Source organism: Dreissena polymorpha, chromosome 15, assembly GCF_020536995.1.
Source record: "Dreissena polymorpha isolate Duluth1 chromosome 15, UMN_Dpol_1.0, whole genome shotgun sequence".
Lineage (NCBI taxonomy): Eukaryota > Metazoa > Mollusca > Bivalvia > Myida > Dreissenidae > Dreissena > Dreissena polymorpha.
The window spans coordinates 12,484,650-12,499,081 of record NC_068369.1 but is presented as its reverse complement, the minus strand read 5'-3'; the positions used below and the strand labels follow the sequence as shown (position 1 = coordinate 12,499,081).

The window sequence follows — 14,432 nt, the reverse complement described above, 5'->3', positions numbered from 1 at the left end:
GACTCATTCGTATGCAAACAAAATGTAAATTATTTAGAAAATCAAGTGGCCTGTCAAACGCTGTAAAAAAACGGACCCTTGGTTACTTATCGCACAGCCACATCCTGTATATAAGTGCCATAGCATATTCATTATTTGATGTTTTTATAATAGACTGTGTTCTGCGGTAATTGGAATATCGCCCCTTGGATAGGTTCCACAATAAAAAAGGCCGGCTTTAATATTGAAACATTTACCTTATTAATATCAATAATAACTTTTATAATTATACAGAAATACTAAAAGTACTGCTTATAATAATACTCATAGTTAAACTTATGATAATAATAATAATAATAATAATAATAATAATAATAATATTATAATAATAATAATAATAATAATAATAATAATAATAATAATAATAATAATAATAATAATAATAATAATAATAATAATAATAATAATAATAAAAATAATGACTATTGCAATAAATGATTTCAAAGATAATGTTGTTGGTGCCACTATTGTACATATAGTATACTATTATTAATTATTTTTATAATTATTAGTATAATTACTACTGAGTGGCTGTTTACTGATGATATTACTTCTTCTTCTACTGTAACTACTATACTACTACTGCAACTCCAATTTCTATTAGTACTCATTTAATTGATTGAGTTTCTAAGAGTGACGCATTTTTTGTGGGAACAAACGTATATTATTTAGAACAACAGGTGAACTGTAAAACGCTTTCAAAGGCATATAAAATACAGAGATTCGAAATTTCGCGCTTTAATTAAATCCGGCGGCGCGGTCACGTGGTCAATTAAACGATAAGATGGCGACGCGTCGTCAGTAGCAACGGCTACGATTATCGAGCAAAGTTATGCGAAAATGTTAAGGCGGTCAATAATGATCCGATTTTTATAAAATAATGTTTCATGGAAACATAAGTAATTATGCTAGAATAAGAATTTATAATGCCGCGATGCTTAAAGACATAGCACCATAAGAATTTCCAAATCGCGGCAATAATGCGGGTGAATAGTTTATTTGAAAGGCTTTTGCTGATAAATATTCCCGTATACATTTTTATTTATAACATATACAACCTTAAAATAATATTATTTAATAGCGCGTATATATATATATAGATATATATAGATATATATATATATATATATATATATATATATATATATATATATATATATATATATATATATATATATATATATATATATATCTATATATATATATATATATATATATATATATATATATATATATATAAACAACATAACAGTATAATAAATGCTACGATCGTTCGATCCAAAAACGGTTTCAGTCCGACTTATTTCGATATTGATTCTGTAGATTTTTCAATTGTTTAATGCTATAATTTTAATTTTTATTTAGAACAAATTCATGAGTTATAGGTAATTGAAGTTTTGTTTCTAATACACAGTTGTTGTTTTTTTCTTTTCATAATTAATAAAAGCTCTTCCTGGACTAGGATTTTGCGAAAGAAAAAAAACAAATCACGCGCGTGTTAATTGTATTATCCAATAGCGAACTGTAAAAGATGTTTTGTTTGTTTTTTCTTTAATCTTGGGAATTTATTAAAAGAAGGGATCCTAATTTCAATTATCAGTTTACGTGGTTGATTGATTAATTAGTGACCAGAGTTAATTACAATTAACCAATATGTGACCGAAATTCGCAAAACACAACACGCAACATATTCTTCAAGGAAATACTCTTGTTATGCATGCATTTTTTAACTTAACGATTTTACCAAACTTAAATCATTTATAGCATTTCAGTTTCGGCTGAAAGTGGCTTATAATATATGCTGATACTACAAGAACTATTCATCTTAAAGGTTAAGTTGAAACACTAGAAGTGCAAATAATTGATATAAGTGACTTACCATAAGCACCAATATGATGATTGGAAATTGACAACCCATGGCTGCATAACAGTGTTGCCGGTTTTCACGGATTAGCACATTGATTGTTATCTTGAGTACAGCAGTACTGTTAATAAGCGTTTGATTAATAGTGCAGTAGTTCACACTAAATTGCTTTATGGCGAAAAATAATCGCACGTTAATTGTTCCCCTACATGGGGTATGAGGGCAGCCAATAAAAATGCACATGGACTGCGCATGTCATGCCATCGGCAACGCCTATTTTCTTCGGAGGACATATATGTTCACAAATATGCAGCACTCAATATTGTAGTATTCGTACTAAACGTCATTGAATTGCTAATTCTGTTGTTGGATCAAAATGGAGTGGTCGGTTCGCTTGAGTGCAATGACTTTACTGTTGTTAATTAACGATGAAGTGAAAGGAATAATCTCAGGACTGAAGTGTGCAAGGGACAGCATGACCAAAATTAAGGTAAGACAACTCGTTACTTTGTGGTCTTTAATGACGTTTGAACCTTGACATTTAAGAAAAACAAGACGTCAAGAAAGCAAAATCGATGCCCATGCGGAATTTTGTGTTACAATGTAAGAAAAAGGTCACGAAGATATATAGGGGGTCATAATTTTATACTCACCGGATATGGTTCTATATTCGCTTTTGAGATTATTTAGATAAATTTTGGCATTGCCAGCAACCCCTAAATTTATATTCAAATATTATTTTTCCATACTAAAATATTTAAAATAACAATAAGCTATGTTTAAACCTCCGAAACAAATAACAGTTCTTTAAATACCATAGTAAAATACCAAAAAATAGTATATTTGCATTTAAACATATACTTGCATAAAATTGACTGTTCCAATCGGATATTAAAATGAATGTCACCCCTTATGTACCAGTCGTCTTATGTACCACCCCTTTATGTACCACTATATGACCCTTTATGTACCATATATATAATATATAGAGATAAATAATATATGGTTTAATATAAATGTGTGTTAATAATGAAAAGCATTTTGTGACATATTATTTATGAATATATGAATTTAGACTAATATATTGCCATAGATTATATTTTATGCCAGCTTGTGTGTCAGTGACTGTCTTAGTATAATTTATTAGTCCCAGTAGTAATAAATTATTCATATTCTTACCTTAAATTGAAGTAAATTATAAAAATCCATTTGTCAATATCATATCGTGAAGAAGGACCCATTTGGTGTGGGATGTTAACTAATAAAACATGACATTTCACACCTGGCATAGGTGAGGAATTTAGAGCTGTTGAGCACCAGACAGTGTAATATTAGTCTTCACTACAGATACTGTAACCATTGCATAAGGTTCATTTCATTATAGCTTTATCATTTTATTTTTGCTATTGGGAATAAAACAATTTATGAATGTAAACAAAATTCCAATTCTAATTCTAATTGAGATTTTTTTTTAATTTTGTACATGTGATTTAGATTCAAATTTTTGGTTCTTTACAATGGAAACAAAATTAGTAATGACTACTTCTGTGAACAATTTTCAATTATAATTCACTTTTTTTATTTGCTACATTTTTAGATTCAAATTTAGATTTAAATTTTTGGTTCTTAACATTACATTATGAATTGCAATAACAATATATATATAACATATACTTTAGCAATATTTTACTTAGCAAGAACTGAGTTACTAAGTTACTCAGTTTTATTTAACGTTTTATTTGGTTCTTAACATTACCTTATGAATTGCAATAACAAAATAGATATACCATATATTTCAGCAATATTTTACTTAGTAATAACTGAGTTACTAAGTTACTCAGTTTTATTTAACTTTTCCCAAATTGTTAAAACTTTTCTGATAGCAAGAAATAAATGATTCCGTACAATGAATTGCAATGTTATAGTAGACAATATTTGATTAACTCAAATTTGACTCAATCAACACTAGTGTTTGCACAGGTAATTAATGCCCATTCATACTGCTATGAATGAATGGACAACACCTACATAATATAATATAATATATAGATGGTGCATAAAGTCTCAACGTGGTACATAAAAGGACTGGTACATACGGGGTCACAGCCAATTAAAATTATGTTTTTGCATATTTGAATATATACTGTTAAGTCAAGATAACACTCGAATAATTTACAGGCACATGCTTGCAAAATATAATGTGTCTTTTTCGACGCATTTCGAGAGGAAGGGCTTAATTGTAAAGTTAGTTGCACTGTCAGAAAATCTACTTTGCACATAAATTATATGTGAACTTGTTGGTGTTTTGAATAACTTTGTTATTTGTTAAAAGGTTCAAACCATAAAATGTAAATCATTTAGTGTACTGTTATTCCGTTACATTATTCTGATTGGTCCAAAAGGGCGAACATGCCGCTATAGGCTGGGCCGTTTTGACCCAACCATTACGACCTAGGATTATAAAATGGCGTCGGTTTGCTGGTCACGGTATTTTTTTTTAAATTTTACTGATTGCAAATGCATCCAGGTTTTTTAATGATACTCGTTATTTTGTGTATTTAAGCTTTTTATCTTGCGGGCAATATTTGCGATATTAAAGTTGGCGTTAACGGTCTTCGAGAATAAATAGTTTCATCAAATGATGATGAAAACTTGGTGTGTTTCCGAGATGTCTATGCCACAGGGTCCAGTAAAAAAACTGTTTATGTAAAAAAAAGGAAACATTTTTTTTTACTGGACCCTGTGGTCTATGCTTTAAAAATCTTATTATTTGTTTTTATTTTTTTCAAATTGAATTTAACAATTGAATTTCATCGCTCCATTTAAAATCTTGAACTATTTGGTAAATACAATTCATGTATTGTCTAGATTTTGTATGCTTGGGCTATTTTAGGTTAAAGCGGGCGCAGTGTGTTTTCTGCTTGACATGGAAAACAACACAAATGAAGGAAATAAGACTGGTTCCGCATTTGTTAAAAAGTGGTCCTCCTATGGTAAAATATTTACAGTGTTTTGCATTGATTTCAAAATGCTAGTTTGCTATGTGTGTATTTGATCATTTTTAGTACATTTAGCATTGTTTGTTTCTGGAGCTAAATTAAATTTCAATGTACATGCACATACATAAAAATTAAATGTATAGAGTAACTTGAATATTAATGTTAAATTAATCAAACAATTGAAAACTAATATAAGCTTACAGTCAACTTCCTATAAATATTTATTTCCCTTTTATATGGTCAAAATTACCATATGCTCTTAATATAAATATAGCGAGAGGGTGTGTCATCGATTGTACATGTTGAAATCTGGACGTCCCCCCCCCAAACCTATCCTCCCAAGACGTTCCCCTCCATTTTAGTTTTAAGTGCTGACGTTTACCCCCCGCCACACCTATAAATTAATACTTGTTTGGTTGACGTATAATCTTGATTCATTATCGAAACGTTTATTTTGTTTATGATATCTTTAATTAACTTTATCTATGAAGCAGTTTGTTTGTTTTTTTCTTGCTTATACATGTTGCTCATTTGGGAACACAAATGCAACCAAGCATAATGTGTAATCAAAACCCATTTTGAATACACAATTAACACCTATTTCAGTTTGAGTAAACCTGGGCTGGGTTGTGGAACTGTAGTTGTTTGTTGTTTTTTACTCAGTTCATTAATACAGTAGTTATAATTGTTTAATTTGTAACATGGTTACATTTCCACTGAAAATGACCATAAAAAACTCAATTTTTCAATGATCTCAATTCTTTAAAGAAAAATTGCTACAGGTATTATAAAAAAAAATTATAATTAGATCTATTTAATTTGTAACATTTGTTAGGGGCTTCTAAAAAAACAGCCATCAAAGAACTTCTAAGCTAAGTTTTAAGCTCGACTATTATATATGAAATATATATAGTGGAGCTATCCTACTCACCCCGGCGTCGGCGTTAGCGTCTGCTTGCAAATGTTAAAGTTTTCGTACTACCCCAAATATTTTCTTTCTCCCTTTACATATTGCTTTCATATTTTGCATACGTGTTTACCAACATGACCCCAACCTATACACAAGACCAGACAACTCTATCAAGCATTTTGTCATAATTATGGCCCCTTTTCCACTTAGAATATGCAGCAAATGTTAAAGTTTTCTTACTACCCCATTTATTTTCATTGTCCCTTGACATATTGCTTTATATTTTGCATACTTGCTTACCAACATCACTCCAACCTATAAACAAGAGCAGACAACTCTATCAAGCATTTTTTCATAATTATTGCCCCTTTTATACTTAGAATATGCATATTATTGATAAATCTATGTTAAAGTTTGCGTACTACCCCAAATATTTCCTATATCCTTTGACATATTGCTTTTATATGTTGCATACTTGTTTACCAAAATGACCCCCACCTATAAACAAGAGCAGACCACTGTATCAAGCATTTTGACATAATTATGGACCCTTTTACACTTAGATAATTGAACATTTTGCTTAAATTGCCATAACTTCTATATTTATGATCACATTTTATGATTACTTTGACAAAACAACACTTACCTGAATACCACAAGGGATTCCACCCAAACAATACCCCACGCCCCTACCAGAATCCCTCCCCCCCCCCCAACCTCACCCCCTCCAAATTTGTTTTTCTTTTTTTAAACATCTTACAAATTACCACACCCCGCATTATACCCCCCTCTCACCCCCACCCCCCTACCCCCCCCCCCCAAAAAAAAAAAATTTGAACAATTTCCCCATGATGGCTAACGTTACACTGTCAAGCACTCGAATAGTCAAGTGCGCTGTCCTCTGACAGCTCTTGTTACTCATGTATCCATATTTTCCCACTTGCATATTATTTGCATTAATTAGATCCAAATAAGTTCAACGTGTAATTTGTTGGTTCAATTAATTAATTAATATTTTAATCGCTCAAATTACATCAATTTTTGTAAATCATTACTTCTAAAGACACATAAAATGCACTCAATTTTAATAATTATCAATAAAAAAATAATTCACATAGCCCATAATCACAAATAACTACTTCTAATTTACATTTTCACATTATGTAGACAGTTCACTCCCACTCCCAAAATGGGAGTGAAACGTCTAGGGTGGAAACGTCTTTGGGGGAAACTGCCACCCGTACATGTTTGACATTGTTTGTACAAGCAAAGCTTATATTGTGCTGTTTGTTATAAGTTTAAATATTTTACCTTAATAATGATATTTATATTGCAGTGGAAGTGCGTACTTCCAGTCCTGCAAGTACGGTTGACCTACAAAGTAGTGACGAGTCCTTTAATGGTATGCTTTTGACACACTTTATGTGCTATTGACTTTTAATTAACTTCCTTTTCTTTGAACTATGGTACATTAGTGACTTACTTGTTCTGTCTGAATATAAGTTTCCTAACTTTTTAATTTTATACATGATTGTTATGTTGAAAGCTGTGCACCTACAAAAAAACTTTTAAAAATCAATTTTTACGGAACGCTACAGTGGTTTAGCTGGATAATCACAGAATTCTGTATGAAAAATTTAATTTTGTTTTGGAGATTAATTATGTGCATAATGTTATGTGTATACATTGAGAGAAACTACTGTTAATGTCTAAATTAAGGTAACATGCTGTTATAACTTTCTATTGTCAACAGAGTCTGCTATTGAGTTGATGAACATGGATTTTTTGGACCAAAGTGATGCGGAGATTGGGATCATGAAAGAAGATGACACTGCAGCCAAAGGTACTAGTTGACTTTTCACACTGATGATGCAACCAGAAAATTTGGTATTGAGTTTGACTAAGCTAGGATCGTTTCCCCAAATCCTTCTTTTATTGCAGCGTAATGAAACTGATTGTATCTAGCAGGAAAGAACGCATTTGACTTGAACAGGAAAGCGAATTTTACTCCGATTCGATTTTACAAAAAGTCTATATCATTTAAGTTTAAGTTGAGGTTTTCACACTTTTAGCACACTTTGGTCCAAAACGCTCTCTTTTTATTGTGTTTCATTCCAAAAAACCTGGCTGTCATTAGATAGTCATTTCTTTTTTAAACAAGTGTAATTTAAAGGCATTTTAGCACATATTGTTTAACTCGCATGTATCATCAGATTGAAATAAAATTTTCAAATATTACATGTTATATTTTCAGGCAAACATGAAAATGAAGCTCAACAGAAATACTTGGGTAAAAGCATTTCTGAATTTATTTGTTGAGATTTTCCTTTAAAACACCTGAAATTAAAGTACAAAGCAACTTTTGTAACTTTTTTGTCATATAATGAAAAAATGCGTACCAAATGAGAATACGCATATAAAAACATGGCATTTTTTGCTCTTTTATGCATTATTTTAAACAATAATAAAATGTGTACACTGCAATCACAAATTTTGATATGCGCCTTAAATGAGATTATTGTGGGCATCAAGTTCGTATGTACAGGAATTTGTACATAGGGCATGTAACAAAACTCCTGTTCCATGACGTCATTTACATAAAGAACTTTATTAATCATAAAAATAAGTATAAGAACACATGTCTATGACTTTTTGACTTGTCTTAGAATGGTTGTTAACGCGGAAATGCAAACAAATGAAATGTTTTAGAGGCTGAAAGAGCAAAAACTTAAGACCATCACAGATTTGTTCAATTAATATTTTTTATCTTGGAACAAAGAGTTTTTTCCTTCTTTATAAAGAACCGGATAACGGCACTTTCCAAATTTGGAAAAAATATAAATTTCCCAATTGCTGTCAAAAAATCCCAATTAATTTTTTGTTTAAATATAATGCAACATTCAGGTTGTTTTCATATGCAGCTTTAGTTAATGAATTTAGTTTAATTTTATTAATTTTACAATTATTGGGAGCAACAAATGAAATACACTTAATGAATAATACAGATGAATTTTGCCAATTTCAGGTTTTTTAGCAAAATTTTTACCATTTTGCTGGTTCAGGTAATTTTCCCAATAGGGAAAAACTGATTGCTGTGGAATTGTTTTGTTTTTTTAATTAAAGGTTTATTTGATGTCCACATCGATAATTTGGTACCACCTACACCAAAAAGAACGTCAAGACTGCTTGACCTGCAGCATGTCAAATTTCTGATGGATTCGTTCCAGTCCGGATTCACAAACCAGCTTACCATCCTAGTGGGTATGGTACCAGAACGATGTGATACAACCATGTTAAAGACAAAAGGTCGGTATAAATCGGCAAGTAAATATTTGTTCGATATTTATATTGGTTATTTGAAATAAATCAAATGATACTAAATAGTGCTAATTCAAGAAACTTCCTGCTTTTGATCAGTGCTCGAAATTAACTTTTTTTTCTACTTGCAAAACATCGCGAGCAGCTTTAATACCAACTCGCAAAATCCAAAAACAGTCTCGCAAATTTTGCAAGAAACATAAAAAAGTTTGGACGTTAATTTAGTACTATAAAAACAAAAAAAAAGTACTTAACATACACATTTTATTTCTGCAATCATACAAAGATATCAGTTCCTTGGACCATAAGGGTATTGTTTTCAAATATAAGTGTGTCGTGTTCATTCAGAAAACAAAGTTTAAGTGTCAGTTTTGGGATATTTTTAATGGGTTTTCAATCATTGAAAAAAATCAGCTATGATATCGTGTGCGACGTCACCAAAATACAAATCAACGGTTAACTTTGCTTTATCTTTCGTATTTTTATTTCCGTCTGTAGGCAAAAAGAAACTAATTATGTTTGGCTTCGACACCATGTCTGTTCAAGTTCAATGAACAAATGTGAATAGTCGACTGTTTCACGTTTTTTGTGCCAATACTATCCGCGTATCTGTACTATAAGTATACCAGTCTACATACAAGGTGCGCGCTTCCGCATACAGGTATTCAGACGTTCTATAAATTGACCTACGGTTTAGCGTTCATGACGTCGAGTGCATTTATATTACTAGTTTTTTTCCCACTATTTCTTTACTTGCAAAAAAGTACTAGTGGCTAAAAACTTAACTCGCCATACGTATTTTACACTCGCATTTGCGAGTGTGCGAGTGTTAATTTCGAGCCCTGTTTTGATGCTCTCAATTCTCAATTCAAATGTACAACAATAACTGAACTGTAACTGAATATTGGTATTTGTGTTGTAACATTATTTTAATTTGTTAGAAGGCATACATGAAAAGAACATTATTTTCCTTTTTTTAGTTCTGAGTTTTAGTGTACAAACAAAGAGTATTTTATACAACTAAAATCTTGTTTATTTTAAAGTACCTGTCCTTTTTCAGATCTTAATCCTCATGTTAATAGTTATGAAAGTTTAGATTCTAATAGTTAAACATCATAGTAAATTGACATGTACACAAAGAAATAGCAATTATACCAAGTTGTTACTATTTGAGTGGATTAGTTTCATCATTATTTTTTTTAGAGATATTGTCTGGGCAAAATTGTTGTTAAATAATATATAAAAACACTCAGAAAAGGTAGTATGACTTTCATATCGTATTCATTTGATTACAGGTGCAGTTCAAGTTGAGACGCTAGGTGGAAATCACACCAGGGAAGCACTTCAATCTCTCATCAGAAGAGGACAAAGCAAGCTCTCCACTGTCAAAGTAAATGTATACTCACTGCTATCTACTGCGACTGCATTGACGGTGGGGTGGCAACATAATGTTGTACTTCAAGAAAAGCAGAAGCCCATCACGTTTGTAGACAAAGTAAGATTGATGAGACAGGTTCCGCCTTCCAATCCCCTTACCCCCGCAGACATGAAATCCTGGAAGGGGCTACTATCATCAATTTTCCAAGTGAAGGTAAAAAAAGTGGTTCATCATTTTTAGTGATTTTGATAATCATGTGTTTTTTACTTTTCTTCTGGTATATACCATTTCCATTATAGTGAAGGTTCACTGTTTCTTGAAAATAGATTATAACTAAATATTCTAATAACTCAGCCAGTACATTATTATTTAACTTACTGGAGACATTTTGATTAAAGTTTTCCATTTATACATTCTGAATAAGCTTTGGATACTTTTTGGGGTCAGTTAGACCACTGTGAAGGTCTTTGTTACTAAAAGAGGAAAATAATGTCCACTCGCTCACTATAACTCTAAGGGATTCTAATTCTAAAGGTTGTTTTGCCTTGAACTCGATGTGTCTGTAGCTTGTATGCATACCTTAATTTGTATTGTATAGTTATGTAAATACTTAAATTTATTTATAAATTAGTTTTGGATTAATTTCATAAAACCACTATATCTATTTATTTCTATTAAATATATTCTTCCTCAAATATTCTCTTTATTGTCATTATAGCAATTTTGTAAAAGGAAAACCTACATCAAACTATCAAAGCAAAAAAAAACAAAAAAACTGCACACTATATCTTGTGTAGTATTATTGTTGTAGTATTATTGTTGCACAGTATTTTTATTAAATGGTGGTTTAAAGGATGTTAGTTATTCACAAGCATTTGCTAAAAAAATGTGGTGTTCGTGAATTGGAAATGTTTTAGGACGTGAGACGGTTCCAGCAAGTGTATGGGATTCACCTGAAAACGGCTCAGCTGGACCAGAACATCTGGGCCATGGTGGAGGATGTGTCAGAATCTGCCATTAAAATAAACGAAAAGTTTTTCCGGCCGTTAGTCAAATTGTCTGACGTTGAAGTAAAAACATGTCTGGAAATCCTGAAAAGGCTAGGTCTGGCAGAATATAACAAGAAAGTGTAAGAATACGTTCTTCTTAAAATATAAATCTACAATATCTGCAATAATCTAGAAACAATCAAATAATTATTATCTTGAACCATCTAATTTATAAAAATTAACACAGGTACACAGTCATGGAGATTGTTTCATAGGTTTATATAATCTCTATTTTCAGTTCGTCTATTTTGTAAAAAGGATCTACTGGTTCTATATATCACGACACAAGGCCAAATAAAATCAACTGATTTAATTGTATGTAAAATATTGATACAAGCATCCGTTGAGGATAGTCCAAATTTTTTTTTAAAGGTGTGTGTGATATCATATTCGCAAATTAAAACATAAATTAAACATAAACTCACTTGAGACCAACTTGATTTAAAAAATTGATTTAACACTCTCTTAGGAAGGAATTTTCACCAGCATCATCGAAAAAGCGGAAAATTGAGGATGGGTCTACCTGTGATAAGGAAGAAAGAAATCAATATGAAGATCTGCTTGTAAGTTGTATCAATTTAGTTTTTTGATGATAAAGCAGTGCACATTGATACCATCAATGTATTTTGTGATTCAACTGAGTTGGCAATTTAACAGATGCAATTAATAACATTTAGGTTTTATTTTATCACTAGTTAATTCTATGGTGATGACAAATATAAATGATTAAATAATGTTTTGCATAATGGGCTGAATATGTCAATAAATGATATATACAAAAGCTGGAATAAACATTAATATTAAATGTCTGACTGGTTTAATATATTAGAAGAATGAGTTTCAATTCAGGGTTTTTGAACGATTGGGGAATGAGCATGGCCTTTATTCTTGAAAAAAGAGTTTGCAAACCACAATGAAAGATGTTAGCCTATATTAAGCAACAGATATAGGTATATCGTCATAGATAAGCAGAGTCTTAAGTATTGAGCAGATGACAGGATGAGACTTTAAAAGGTTAAATGAATTGAAACATATATATCATATGTCGTTTTTTTTCCGTGGGAAGTACAACCAAATGGCCAAAGATTTCAGGGCATCACAAGACAGGTGTTCCGTGCTGGAGAATGAAAATTCCGAATTGAAAAGTCAACTTGCCAAACGTAAGTGACAAATGTATATTGTTAGAGAATCAATATTACGTTAAGCTCTCACTGGTGGGAAAATGAAAATTTGGTTTGTCGTTCTATCCCCTGTATCTATGTTAATAGACTTTATAACGCTTTTATATAATAATTCAATATAACTTTAAGAATTATTAAACTTTATAATCATTTTTATCCAATTGTTATAGTTTGACCATCTTAGCTTTTGAGAGTTATAGACCCTTTTTTTGCAAAAAGGGGAACTTTGTTAAATTAAATTTTCCAAAGTAATATCACATGATGTACTATTTGTTATGTGTCCTGGCTGAGTATTGGATCCGCTTTCCCTTTTCCTGCTGAGCTAGCCAGCTTTAATAAAGGGTCCACAGTGAAATGCATTGTGGCTAGAGTGATAAAACTTCATCAAAAAAGGAACCTGTGCATTGTTGCATTTTAAAGTACATCCCCTGTTTGAAAGATTAAATTTTAATTATGTGTATTATGATGTTAATCACCATGGGTGATGTGTTCTTGATATTAAAGAAGATTTGAGACAAAAGTGGATTTGGTGGAAACTGTTTTTTACAAACACATGTCCTGTTTATCATTATAAGCTATGAGTTATTCATAAGCATATTAACTTTAAAAATGTTGTTCATATTTACTCTTGTGCACGTGTAAGTATTTATCCTGCATTTATTTACACATGTAAACACATAAATACTGTAAAGAAAAGTAGTTCTTGCCACGTTTGCTTCACAGAGTCTACACAGGACCACAAGAAAACTGGAAAGACAACAGAGACCATCGAGGAACCAATAGAAGCCTTCTGGCGATTCGATGATGACAGAGAAGAGTGGCTTCCCGCAAAGCTCATTAAAAGATATGCGAATGGTATATTTTTTAAAAATAGACTTCATTTGTTCAATATAAATTTTAACAAACAAACAAAAAATCAACTTATTATCACAGCTTTTTTGCCCCCATGAAAGCTAATAACGGCAGTTTGTCCACATATTTCCAACTGAAATATAAAGGTTAAGTTAAAATATGTTCTTGAATATTGTGACCCATCCCCAGTCCATTTGAATCAGGATTGGTGTCTATCCACTTGTGTCCATCTTTTTGTTTGTATATAGGCATGAACTTGTCCCAAGGTGGTATCTTACTCTTTCACGTACACTTTTGAAAACTTGCATGAATTGTCACTGAAAATATAAATTTGTGAATGTGTGACTTGTCTGTTGAAGTTAACCATTACAACAGTTATGCCCCCTTTTCAACAGTTAAAAATGTGTATTATTTGTACATGTTAACCATTGATATATGAAATTTAAATATATTTTAAACTCTCTTTGTCATGTATTAAACAGTTATTTTAATATTTTTGTAGGTGACTGTTCAGTGCAGTTCAGCGATGGGTTTAGCCGCATCAAGTCATCGTGGGTGAGGAGAGTTGGAGATCTCTAATGAAGGACTGCAGTTAAATTCAAATGGACCAGAGACCTGGCTCTTGTATAAATATTGTTGCTTTTTTTTAACGTGTAAACTTCTTTTGTCATATTTTCTTTTGAATGTTACTATTATTATTGATAGTAGTAGTCCACCAAAATAACCTGCAGATGAATTTGTAAAATAGAGTTGGTTGTATCCATTTGTTGAACTGGCGTTCTCCTTCCCCCCACCCCCCATCATATTATTCAAAGCATACTGAACGCTACACTATGTACAAG

The 14,432-nt window shown here is 31.4% G+C and overlaps 1 protein-coding gene across 1 annotated transcript; it reads left to right on the top strand.

Annotated features, from left to right (window-relative positions):
• The first annotated feature begins 834 nt into the window (after positions 1-834).
• On the top strand, positions 835-12,415 carry LOC127860896 (uncharacterized). Its single transcript, XM_052399201.1, has 11 exons — positions 835-1,025; positions 1,812-2,393; positions 4,797-4,896; positions 7,149-7,214; positions 7,566-7,655; positions 8,067-8,102; positions 8,936-9,118; positions 10,426-10,721; positions 11,426-11,637; positions 12,027-12,120; positions 12,407-12,415. The coding sequence occupies exons 2-11, from the start codon at positions 2,280-2,282 to the stop codon at positions 12,413-12,415; spliced, it is 1,200 nt and encodes a 399-aa protein (XP_052255161.1). The 5' UTR covers positions 835-1,025; positions 1,812-2,279.
• The last annotated feature ends 2,017 nt before the right edge of the window (positions 12,416-14,432 follow it).